We start from the raw sequence: 13,034 nt of genomic DNA, 5'->3' as shown, positions 1-13,034 counted from the left end.
GGTAGGCGATATTTTTGGCGAGAAGTTTAAATTGTGGGAAATGTGGGGGACGTTTTTGGGGAATTTTCGGGTGAAGTTCGCCAGATATTTTGAGGACAGTTGACGGAAAGTTCAAAGAGTGGGAATGATAATCTTAATATGACTCTGTGGTAGAGATGCTTCATTGAAATAATGTTATTGAAATCATTGATTTGAAGCAGCAATGTATTTATGAAAATTTGTAACAATAAATATTCCAATTTATAAATATTCCGATTTGATTCCCCTTTACATATAATCCCTATTTATTTATAGTTTAAATAATTATACTCCTAACTTTAATACCTACCGAATTTTCTCCAAAATAGAATACAGTAACTTTTACATTCATTTTCTTCCCATGCTCGATTAAAACCGATCAATCGTCAGGTATGGACGCTGGCCGTCCTTTCCCCTTTTTGTCGGTTGACGGTTTTTTCTTCAAACGCTCCGCGAGTATTTCCCCCAGGTATTTTCGCGGGGTCGTTCTTAAATTGGTTTAGAGGGTCTAATGGCCATAGCCCCCTATTCCCCGTATTGTCACTTTTGACCTTGTTCCGTATGTGCTCGCGAAGCTTTACTTTTGGTCTTTGTTAGGACCTACTCTCAAATCCTAAAATAGTTTTAATTTACAACCCCTTTTCTTTACCATACTTTCGTTTTAAAGATGAGAATTGAGAATTGCCAAATTATTTATTTAGAAGAAATATATCAATATTTTAAATTAAAGTTTTCCATAAATCTAAATGTTAAAAACATTTTGTCCGAAGGACACAAGAGTTATTATATACACAGACATGGTCGCCAAAAGACAAGTAAATAAAAAGAGATCTAAATGATCCACCCGTTCTCGCATTGCATCCTTCAACTTCGTTTTCACCATTCATCCATTTGAACTACTGGACTTTCGACTTTCATAGCAGCACATAAGTATTTTTTAAAATAACCTTTGCCTTTTGGCGACCACGTCTGTGTATATAATCACTCTTGTGTCCTTCGGACAAAATGTTTTTAACATTTAGATTTATGGAAAACTTTAATTTAAAATATTGATATATTTCTTCTAAATAAATAATTTGGCAATTCTCAACCGCACTCTTCTGATTTAGTATTTAAATTTAAACTTAGACTTAGACTTCCACTAGACTCCTTTAAAATTAGTCATGCCCTCGCTAACACCAATAGTGAAGTTAAGCGAGTTATCCGGGACTAGATCAAATAGTGACGTTATTTATTATTGGCCTACTAATATATATTTTCAATTAAGGCCTACTGCGTTTTAGAATTAAACACGTCACAAATTTACGAAAATAATTGCTGTATCAATTTAAATTCGGAGCAAACGAAATTACAATAATTAAAATTTAATTAAGATTAATTAAAATTTTAGTTTACATCTGTTAGGCTAATAATACCCAAGGCACCACCTTAGGCCCAAGTCATCTAACGGCTTTTAATGCATTTAAAAGTACACCAAAATTATTCATAAATTTTCAAGAAAATATCAATAAAAAATCGAATTAAATAAAATTATTTTTTATATTTAATTAAAAAGATCAACACCTTTGTTCTGTGGCGTTGCTATCGACAACAAAAAAAATATTTTAAACTACGTGAGGGTCAATACAATATTTGGTACCAATGGAAACATTGTAGTAGGTTCTAATACGAGGTCAAATTTACATACGCTGTCAACAAGTAGACCTCTTTCCCCCTAAAAAAATCAAATCAACCAGGTATATAATTGGTTCCCTAAAACTGACTTCTTCCGACGCGATTGAAACAGACCGCAGGCAGGGTTGCCAGATGTACGATTCGGATCGTATTTTTACGATAATTGAAGTAGAGTGGCGGAGTGGTTAGCACTTTCGCCTACCAGCAAGAGGAACCGGGTCCGATCCCAGCTTGTGGCACTGGGTGGAAACTCGCAAACTCAACGCGGAAGGAGTTTTTCCAAGTTATCTCCCCACGGTTAAAGGGGTTTTCCACGAGCTCTTCAGTTTCCCATTTCTTTTAAAACTTGTCGATCTTAACGTTAATAGTAAATGTAAGAGCTGTTGGCTCGCGTTGCATGAAAGGCTTGGCATGTTAACCCGGCCACCTGAATTAAAGGCTTTAAAAGTCGCTCGATGACTTGGGCCTAAGGTGTGGCTTGGGTATTAAGACTAGCTGATTATTAATTGAAAAAAAGAAAGATATACGATCCGAATCGAACGGCCAAAATACGATCCGTGACCCGTGTTAACACTGTTTTCATTAAATATTGCGGTGACCAGACTAGAGCCTAACGCCTCCGATATTTTACTTGGCGGCGGCGGTTCGGCGCCAAATTATTTACTATTTGGCGCGCCGCCGACAAATATTGGTCCCACCGCCGTAATGTTTTGAGTTTTCTTACTTAATTTTTTTTTCTTTCAAAAACATTTAGGTTTTTTCTTTTAATTTTCAAAGGGGGATGGGGGGGGGGGGACATTATTTCCTTTCACGCCGACGAAAAAATTTAACGCCAACTAGGATTTTTGAAAAATTGGGAAGCCCGCCGCCGCCAATTTTTTTTGCCAAACGCCGCCGCCGACCGAAATTAAATCGGCGCTATGCTTCGAAACACGCTTTTGAGGTTTTGTGAGGGAGTGATAGTTGTCGCTACGAATCGGAATTCGGAAATATATCTAAACTATTTTCTCACGTGTTTTGTCGTCCATAAAGGTAAGCTAAAGGTAGGCTTTTGGCCTTAATTGACTTGTTTTCAGCCGTAGGATACTTCTTAATCTAGTACGATTAAAATCAAAACTCATATCCAGCGCTTGGAATCTGGCGACCTTGACCCCCGGGTTAGTTTCATACATTTTTAGCCTAACTAAAGGACTTCACACGAAATACCTCAAAATGTCAGTGTTAAAGGGATAATGAAATCGGAAAATACAGTACCTTCAAACTATTGAGCTTCCAAAACTACATATTTTTTTTTAACTTCAAAAGTCGCCTCTCATTGGGCGTCCGTACAGATTCCGGGATTTTCAAAACACACGGCGATTTCGCGTTGGCGGCGTCTGCTTTTTTCGGCGTAGTTTTTAGTTTCTTAAAATTTGAGTTTAAATTTTTTCTAATGACTTTAAATTGGAAAAATATGTAGTTTTGGAAGCTGAATAGTTTGAAGGTACTTATTTTCCGATTTCATTATCCCTTTAATAATAATAATAATCAGCTATGCTAATACCCAAGGCACCACCTTAGGCCTAAGTCATCAAGCGACTTTTTAAAGCCATTAATTCAGGTGGCCGGGTAGAAACTCCCAGGTGGACAATAGTGTGGAAAATTCCAGCCTGGACAAAAGTGAATTTAGTGGCCAATTAGGCAAATAAATATTTTTACCACAGAAAATTATAAAATAATAGAAAAAATATTTTAACACAAATTTCAGATTTGGGCTACTTAAAGGCAAATATATATGCGTAGGAATCGCCAGATTCTGATTAACATTAGAATAGTCTTAATTGTTTTGAAACAATTAATTCTAAGTTCATTGTAAGTTCAGTGTAAACCAAAACATTTTAACAATAAACTTCTTAAAAATTTAATTCCAATTACTTTTTTAAGCTTTGAAATGCAATTTTTTTAATAGTCACTATTTGCCACTTTTGGCCAATTTTCCACTATTTGCCATTGGCCTGGACTTTTCTCCAAAAAGGTGTCATTTTCGAGGGTCGGACACTTGCCATTATTTTGTACGGTATTTCGGGATTTCGTAGAGATTTTGGCGATTTGATCATAACTTTTTGAAGTGATTTTGGGATTTCAATGTTAATTTACCATAGTGAGAGTTAAAAGATTTTGCGATTTTAGACAAAGTGTACGGGATTTTGGTAAATGTCCGACCCCTCGGGCATTTTGGGAACACTGTTGAAAGATAAAATAAAAACCGCGGTACTCACTGATTATAGACCCTGCAGGTGGAATTGTTGACCCTCTTGTCGGAGCGGTACCTCCTCCTGTCCTCGAAAGCGTCCTTGACCGCCGAGACGCCCAGGACGAACAAGAGAGGCACCATGGCGATCTCTTTGCCGAAAGCGTTGATCTGAGGCACAAAGTTTAAAAAGACGATGAAGAGAAAATACAAATTGGCGAAACGGTGAAACTGCTCGAACAAATTCTTCGGCACGAACGACAGCGGCGTGTACTTGGTCGTCCGGATGCGGTTGCCCGCGTACTCCGCGTTGGGATGCCCTTTGGCGGGCACGTCGTCGGCCACCGTGTGGTTGGGCACCAGCATTCGTCTCTGCAGACGGAAACTGCCCGTGCTGGTGCTGCTGGCTTGGCGCCGATGGCCCCGGACGGTACTCGAGCTGTGGTTGTTGCTTTGTTGGTTCTCGGGAGGACGAGTTCGCGATTTCCAAGAGAATAACTTCCTGAGGAACACCGGGACGCGGCCGCGCGACGGCGAAGACGTCTTGTGGTCGCCTTGGCCCGCCATCCGCGGCGGACCGGACGCGGTGGTCTCCGACGGGGAACAGTTGACGTTGCTGGTCATGGACGCTGTCCCCGTTCGGTTAGTCAGTTCCGGAGGAATGGACACTTGGGGGGTGTCGAAACTGATGGACTGTTGGGTGGATGTTTCTGACACCATGGTTTGCTGCTTATTTTACACCGCCACGGATATCAGCTGCTCTTCATCTGAAATTTACGATTTTGAGTTCAATAGGCCTTTCTATAAAGTAACATTGGCCTTTCTATAAAGTAACATTGGCCTTTCTATAAAGTAACATTGGCCTTTCTATAAAGTAACATTGGCCTTTCTATAAAGTAACATTGGCCTTTCTATAAAGTAACATTGGCCTTTCTATAAAGTAACATTGGCCTTTCTATAAAGTAACATTGGCCTTTCTATAAAGTAACATTGGCCTTTCTATAAAGTAACATTGGCCTTTCTATAAAGTAACATTGGCCTTTCTATAAAGTAACATTGGCCTTTCTATAAAGTAACATTGGCCTTTCTATAAAGTAACATTGGCCTTTCTATAAAGTAACATTGGCCTTTCTATAAAGTAACATTGGCCTTTCTATAAAGTAACATTGGCCTTTCTATAAAGTAACATTGGCCTTTCTATAAAGTAACATTGGCCTTTCTATAAAGTAACATTGGCCTTCTTGTTTAGATGTATCGGGCGCGTCACTCGTGACGTTTCACTATGATAGCCAATTAAAAATCGAAGAGTCGCCCTTTTTATAAAGATCTAAAATTAAAAACTGAACTGAACTCCTACGATTCTCGTGACGAAAGCGATACATTAAAACAAGTTCGGCAAGCGTAATGACTTTATAGAAAGGCGATTTTCTGTAAGAATTCACCAATGAAATGGCGTCTCATGAAGGCAATTTATAAATATTATATTTCCCGCATTCCAGTAGAGATTGGGAAAAAGTATGACTATTACCATAAGTCTATGATATTGTTCCAATATTATATAATATTAAATTATATATTATATTATATTATTGTAATATTATTCACTTATGCTATTACCATATGTAATTAATACCATAAATTAATACGAAAATTACGTCATTTCCACATCTAGACGAAAAACTTTAATGAGAAAAGGGAATTTATTGCAGCCAGGGTTGCCATATTGTTTTCCGTTAGAAACTCCCTGACTATATTAAATGATAAAAACTAGACAGTTTTTAACTATTATACTTTTTATCAGATGTTAATTATGTCCTTCCAAATTATATTTCTCTATAGAAGTGGCTCTTCAGGTTATGTTTTAACTAAAAAATAACAAACTTTTCATGATAATTTAAATTCCCCGACTAATTCGTAAAAATTCCTGATGATTCAGTGATTTTCTAGGCTATTTTCAAATTCCCCGATTTTCCCCTGACTTGTGGAAACGCCCAAATATATTTTGTTTCCGTGTTAAAATTTCATTAACACAAGGAATATTAAAATTGATATTAAAACATTACCGTGAATGCTCCATTTTACACGAAACATACAATTAGTTCATTGTATATTCCGTGTAAAATAACGTATCTTTGATTATTATACAGAGGCGTACTTATGAGTTATTATGTTACATATGCTATTACTTTTTCGTAACTTATAAACAAGTCGCTACTTGAGACTCAGAGCAAAAGTCAACCAAATCTAAAAGACAATTTCAAAAAAGTTAAATTAATTGTTTTATATCTAAAATAATAATAAAAATAATAATTTTATATATCTAAAATAATAATAAAAATAATAATTTTATATATCTAAAATAATAATAAAAATAATAATTTTATATATCTAAAATAATAATAAAAATAATAATTTTATATATCTAAAATAATAATAAAAATAATAATTTTATATATCTAAAATAATAATAAAAATAATTTGTTTTATATCTAAAATAATAATTTTATATATCTAAAATAATAATTTTATATATCTAAAATAATAAAAATAATTTGTTTTATATCTAAAATAATAATTTTATATATCTAAAATAATAATAATAATAATTTGTTTTATATCTAAAATAATAAAAATAATAATTTGTTTTATATCTAAAATAATAAAAATAATAATTTGTTTTATATCTAAAATAATAAAATTAATAATTTGTTTTATATCTAAAGGAATAATAATAATAATTTATATATATTAGTAAGTCTTTAAAAGGTATTAAAAATTAAGTAATGCGTCAGCCTTATATAAAAACACTAGGATTTGTTTTTTCTTCAAAAGCCACTTGCTTGACTTTTGCTTCCAAGTAACGAAATTAAAACAGGCACAGAAAAATCTAAGTCAAAAACGTATTACATTAAAAAATAAGCAACAAATTAAATTAAAATGTCAGCGCAACGGTAAATTGTATCGCACTAAAATTTCAGCTCATGCAACTTTCATTGCCAGAAAAATTCCCTCCATTTTTACTGTACATTTATATATATGATGAACATCTGCCTTTTTAACAGCTTTTCGACGAGATCTTACCAATACGGTTATTTTTAATAATAAAAAGGATTTAAAATTTGGCAATTTACAACCCGAGAAGCGCTTAATACTTCGTGTAAATTGAACCAAACTAAACATCAACATTGATTCTTTTAAGTGTTTTTCGTTATTTTCAATACATAATCCGAACCTCTAAAAATAAACAGAGCCATGTGCTCTGAATCTAAACTTAGACTGCGTTTAGTCTCGACCGCATCTGACAACCCGGAGGCCCAAAATATGAGATAAGCCATAAAATAAAAAAAGGTTCGTGAATATTCATAAACGACGCCAAAAATACACGCTTTAAATTTAAACTTTTAAAAAGCGATTTCCCTAAAAACTCAACAAATCGGTTGCCCACTAGGCTTACAAAATTTCAAATCAAGGTCGGTCCAGATTTCGACGCGAAAATTTCAACCCCACCCTCTCAGAAATATAATACAGAAAACCCACTTTAAAATTTCCCCATGAATTCGTTATAGCGCGAAAAGCAAGCATTCGACAGCCACGAAAACTGATAAAGTTTGTTCCGTGGTTGTTCTGGAAATATCATGAAAAGCTTTGAAGTTATGTATATTCGATGGGAGGAAATGTAATACTTGTATAAATCTACTGTGTCAGAAATAGATGAATTTATCAGTAGATAAGGTACGCTTTTTAAGATAATATTATGAAAAATCAATATCTGGAAGCGAACGATGCATTCGAGCAAGCTGTCATAAATGCAACTGTATAAGGCTTTTTTTACCGAGATAAAGATGTGATAAAATAGCTTCACCTGAAGAAATTAACGCTTGTTAATGGACAATGAAATCCGAGGGTAGACGTAAGAAATAGGTTTATTTATTGAAATACCAGCAGTTATTTTAACACTTAGCCTCGTAGCGTTGCGTTAAAGCAAAAAAATAAAAAATAAAAAAGAGGACCGCCACCGTACGCGACATACATTTTGTCATCAAGTTGGGTAAAATAAACATGACCTACAAAAGCAGCCAAACATGCGGGCTTGAGTTTAAAAATTTTGACACCTCAATAAGACGGAACTCTTTCCCTTTTTATGAGGGTATAAATTAATTTGTCCCAAGTTATCACAAAGAGGGATGATTTATGTATCACATTAACATACTGCGTCGATAAATTATTATTTCCGCATTCTAATACTTGGGAAACATCGCGTCTCGCTCTCTGTTTTGAAGTGGGTGAAATGGTAAAAGAAAAAAGCACTCTGGCATAGCCATGGTCGCGGGTAGCCCGTTTTCGAACCCCTTGGTTCCCTCCTCCTCGTTACGAAAAAGCTAACATATTTTTAGGCCTAACAAATAAATGAAGTTTCATTCACCTTCTATTCTTTAATAAACGTCCTCCTAATCCTTTAGGGTTATCCATTGAAAGTTTTATGTCGCACAAAACCCTAAAAACCACGAACTTTCCCGCGGGACGTTATCCAAACGGCGCGCATCCACTCTACTCGTAACAACTTTTGTGAACTTCTTTTGACAGACTAGTCGAACGAACTTCCGTCTACGAACCGAAACGCGAGGTGACGTCACGAGAGTTGTAAATTACGCGCCCAATCACAATACGGCGGGGGTCATATACGATTTCGAAATAAAATTTCGACTAAATTTACGCACGAAAACGATTATGAGCGAATGATTTAGCGCAAACGTTGTGGAGTAATTTATTGCAAATTTGGTTACGTAAAATTGTTGATAAATTGGGTAGTTAGGATAAAATTATATTTTGAAAGAAAAGCTTTTTAGTTCAGCCCTCAGACTTGCAAAATGGCGGATCCGGATAAAACGAAGGATCCACACACTAACCTTCTTGCACCTTTGATCGATAACAAATTACCAAATGTGAGGATATTTTGTTCATTTCATAATTAAAACGATATAATTTCTATTTTCATATTAAATTTCTTATTAATATTGCATGTTTTGTCGAAATATGTGAAAAGGAACTTGGGAATTGGTGTGAACATTGGTGGGAGTGTAATCGATTTGCGTTTCGCTGATGCGATAGGGCCATCTGTCCACATTTCCACCAACTAATGTTTGTATTATAATTATTTTTACAGTTTTTCCATTCCATTATTGATGAAATTTGTGGGAAAAACGGTGGAAATATAGAGGATTATCCTTTCTGGACCCTTGAAGAATGGTGGGACATTAAAAAGAGCACTAAGGAGTTAGTTAAGACAATTCTGGCCAATAAAGTACTGCTTTATTATTTTGCTCAAGGCTAGTGTTTATCGTCTGCTTATTAATAATAGCAGACAATATTCACACTTTTCAAAATCTATCAATGAAGGTTTGAATAGTAAAATTTATATATGTAGGGTGAAGCTGTCACAAATTTGGAGAAAAAACAACTGGTAGTGCTTCAAAATTGTATTAAACCCAGGAAATCTGAATTACAAAACTCTCTTATTAATGAAACTTGCAAAAATAGTGGACTATCTTTAAAAGATTTTGATTGGAAACTTAAAGTAAGTTAATCAACTTGATGAAAATTTATCCCATGTATTCTGATCCTACTTTACCAACACCAACAAGTGGATCGTTAAAACTCATATTTTTACAAATTATCATAAGTAAATTAACTTAAGTTATCAGTAGAGATAGCAGTAGTGACACTTATGCATAAAATACTCAAAAATATTTTAAAAAGAACAATTCCACTTGATTTGTAATACACTTATTTGTATTTTAAATAAAACGACTAGTTTTGCCACCTGAGGAACTTTTCGAATAGGCTGGCAAAACTAGAAGTGGACTTATACTAAAAAGAACATTTTTATGTAAAGTTATCAGATTGGCTCTACAAATGAAGTAAACTATCCCTATGCATGATGCTTTTTTGAACTGGAACTTTAGACCCCAACTTTCATTTTGATTAAAAAAAACGAAGTGGTTAGTTTTAGAAAGGTCAGAATATTGGGCTTCGAAGTAAATGAAAGAATTGGGTTAAAAATCCTGTTTACGTCTAATTTGTATTGGGTAATTTTAATTTGAGGCTTGCCATTCATGAGATAAATATTTGAATTAAAATTACGCTCGGTAATGATAATAGTGATATTTTTAACACAATCTGTAACACTGAATTATTAAATATTTAGTAATTTAAAATTAATAAATTTTTACCAGATTGTAATGGCCAGTGACAAGATGGGCTCTTTGTTTGAACCACTCTTGGAATTAGACCTTGATTTGAAGGATCCGATGCGAGGGATCAATAAAGTATCCGTTGAAATGTCAAAAGATGAACTTAAGAATTTAATTAATTCCTTGGAAGCTGCGAATAATGTATGTATCTTAATAACAAACAGAAATGCTAGAATTAACATTTTTAAATTGTTTCCAAATAGGCACTATCACCTCTAATTTCCTAAATCATGTTGTTACTGTACAGAATATGTCAGTTTTGTAAATTGAATAAAAAAGTTAAAATAACTTAAGTCATAAGTGAAGTTTTATTTGGAATTAACTAGTTTGTATGATCAAGAACGTATTTATTTGGGGAGAATGACTATGTTGAGATGATTTTTAGAGTTGTTCCCAATTCCCTTCCATGTCTAAAACTCAATTTAGTCTCTGACCAGTATCTCATTCGTTCCCTGTAACTGACATTTTCCAACACGATTCAATTGAAGCACACGCTGGTGGCACTTTTAATTTTCCCCCTCTCGTGTTGTGTTAACTAGATCATCATCCCATTGGATCGTCTCAATATTGTCATTCTCCCTATGACAGGGGCTAAATTAAGGATTTTTTTAAAACTGCCCGAAAAAATTGCATGGATCGAGCAAGCCACTATGTACAAAATAAATTTCTATGAGCTATAAAAGTTCCGAATTCAGAATTTGTAGCAGACAAATATTTTAACAAAATTATGAGAGAAAAAAGGGCTGTAAATAAGTAACTTAGTTCAGCAAAATTGGCTGCTTTTGTTGATATGTACCGGAAAGATCCATTGACCGCAACATCTCCCACGAAGTAATCACCTATTTTAAAAGTTCCATACTTTTTTTGCTATAAATTTCCAATAAATTGCACTGCCCAAATCCGATTTTAGAGCTGCAAATCAGAGTTATAGAACTGTCCACTATTTTAGGCTCTGCCCTATGAATAAATTTAATTCAATTTTGAAATCCTCATAGTGGGATAGAAATTTTTGTAGGAAGATTTAGATTCTGCAATACTTATCAATGACCACAACTGCTATATTTTGATATTTTCAATGTGTTCCTATAAGTACATTATTTTCCTATTTTTTCCCTATATATGTGGAATTTTTTGTGCTTCACCTGTTGCGTTTTGATATCAAAATCTACAAAGAATTTTAGAAATATTAGAAATCTTTGCTCGCTCAAACAATTATTAAATCAAATTCGCTTTAAAAACAATGGATTTTAACTTCACAAACTTTTGAAACCTATATTTTCCTGTAATTTTTGAGGAATTTATGATATATTTTCCTTCATTTTGCAAAATATATATCTTATAAATTCCTATAAATCGCCTACAAATTTATTATAATTTTTATAAGGTTTTTGTGAGTATTCTGTGGCCACCCAGAAAATTGCTTACTGCAAAACTAGAAAATTGGGGGAAAATGCTTATCCTAACCATGTCCTAACAAATTTGACCGATTTCAAAATTACGTTTTTGCACGTGACAGTACCTTTACATTGTGAGGTACAGCAGGCATATTTACCTGCTTTTATACCCTAATATGGCTTCGTAATTTCACGCGCAAAATTAATTTTAAGATCCACCCCCCTAAAAAAAAGGCTTTTCTATTCATAAGTCATAGTAGGAAACTATAGAGGTATACACTTAGAATGTCTAAGGTTCCATTGGGACGGTGATACGAAGGCGCGTCGGGAAAAAGGCGGGGCTTAACTACGTCAAGTGTAAGACGTAACACGACATTTCAAATTCATTGGCTTAAGGTTTGACGCGAAAACAATACGTCGTCATGGTAACAAATAGGCGATCTTCCCGCGCAAAATAGGCTTATAAAACAATGGATTTAAAAACCTCAATTTGTTATCGTACTTAATATTTTGAAGTAATTATAATGTTCTTCGCGAAGGAAGTGTAGTGATACCTAATTTCATGTATTTGTATGGTTATAAAAGAGATAATCAGGTAAGCTAATAATATAATAACCATGACTAGGGCTAATGACGAGGGTAGCGAGGCGCGAGAGTTTTTCTCGTGAGTTTTCCTGCCCATTTCTACGAGCTTCATCACGGCCGTAAAAATCTTCCTTAGACATTCCAAGTGTATACCTATATAGTTTCCTGGTAATAGGGTTTACAAATCACTAAATGATTTATCATTTAAGCGTTGGAACTTTAGCCTATTGGAATATTATTAGATTAATTGCATATCACGCTTAAAAAATTTATTAGACAACTAGCCGAAAAGCGCACCCTACGGGCGGGCCCTCAGCTAGTTAGGTGTTTCGAGGCACTCCCCCCCCCAGTAAGCCCCCCTACCCCTCTTTCCCATGCGAGTATTTCCATGGTACCCTTTTCCCCATAGTTGAACCACCCCAGTAAGGCTATCCTCCTCCTTTTCCCCATGCCAGAATTACCGGGGTACCCTTTTTCCCTCCCCAAAATAACTTAAAAACTCGCCTTTATCTCTCGTCCCAAACCCCCCAGTAAGGCACCCCTCCCCCTTTTTCTCATGCGATAATTACCGTGGTACCCCACAAAAATTACTCAAAAACTCGGCTTTCTCTCTCTTCCAAACCCTCCAGTAAGGCACCCCATGCCAGAATTACCGTTGGTTCCATGTACTGACTAAGCACAAACACAAAAAGGCTTTAGTTGATCCACTAACAAAGCGAAAGGCAGCAGCTTCTATCTCCGTCCCAAACCTCCAGTAAGGCACCCCTCCCCCTTTTTCCCATGCCAGAATTACCGGGACCCTCTTTCCCTCGCAAAAATAACTTAAAAACTCGCCTTTCTCTCTCGTCCCAAACCCCCCAGTAAGGCACCCTTTCCCCTTGT

The 13,034-nt window shown here is 35.1% G+C and overlaps 2 protein-coding genes across 2 annotated transcripts in view; one reads left to right on the top strand and one right to left on the bottom strand.

The window, feature by feature from the left end:
- Window positions 1–8,519, bottom strand: part of LOC149948321 (phospholipid-transporting ATPase VA) — a 46,728-nt gene extending 38,209 nt beyond the window's left edge. Inside the window, exons 1-2 of the mRNA XM_090173305.1 lie at window positions 8,346–8,519; window positions 3,951–4,689 (exon numbers count right to left, since the gene is read on the bottom strand). Coding sequence (XP_090029431.1) covers window positions 3,951–4,642 — 692 coding nt within the window. The 5' untranslated portion in view covers window positions 4,643–4,689; window positions 8,346–8,519. The remainder of the gene's footprint in view (window positions 1–3,950; window positions 4,690–8,345) is intronic.
- A 4-nt stretch (window positions 8,520–8,523) lies between these two features.
- Window positions 8,524–10,466, top strand: LOC149948320 (COMM domain-containing protein 8-like). Its single transcript, XM_090173306.1, has 5 exons — window positions 8,524–8,865; window positions 9,087–9,224; window positions 9,348–9,497; window positions 10,156–10,314; window positions 10,377–10,466. The coding sequence occupies exons 1-5, from the start codon at window positions 8,791–8,793 to the stop codon at window positions 10,398–10,400; spliced, it is 546 nt and encodes a 181-aa protein (XP_090029432.1). The 5' UTR covers window positions 8,524–8,790; the 3' UTR covers window positions 10,401–10,466.
- The last annotated feature ends 2,568 nt before the right edge of the window (window positions 10,467–13,034 follow it).

This window comes from Leiobunum rupestre, chromosome 4, assembly GCF_980474605.1.
Source record: "Leiobunum rupestre chromosome 4, qqLeiRupe1.1.hap1, whole genome shotgun sequence".
Classification (NCBI taxonomy): domain Eukaryota; kingdom Metazoa; phylum Arthropoda; class Arachnida; order Opiliones; family Sclerosomatidae; genus Leiobunum; species Leiobunum rupestre.
This window is presented reverse-complemented; position numbering and strand designations above follow the sequence as displayed.

Excerpts from the sequence above, each read along its gene's own strand:
- LOC149948320 (XM_090173306.1), top strand. The coding sequence starts at position 8,791 with ATGGCGGATCCGGATAAAACGAAGGATCCACACACTAACCTTCTTGCA. Across the intron at positions 8,866-9,086 it reads TCGATAACAAATTACCAAAT|TTTTTCCATTCCATTATTGA; the intron begins GTGAGGATATTT and ends TTATTTTTACAG. Across the intron at positions 9,225-9,347 it reads AGACAATTCTGGCCAATAAA|GGTGAAGCTGTCACAAATTT; the intron begins GTACTGCTTTAT and ends TTATATATGTAG.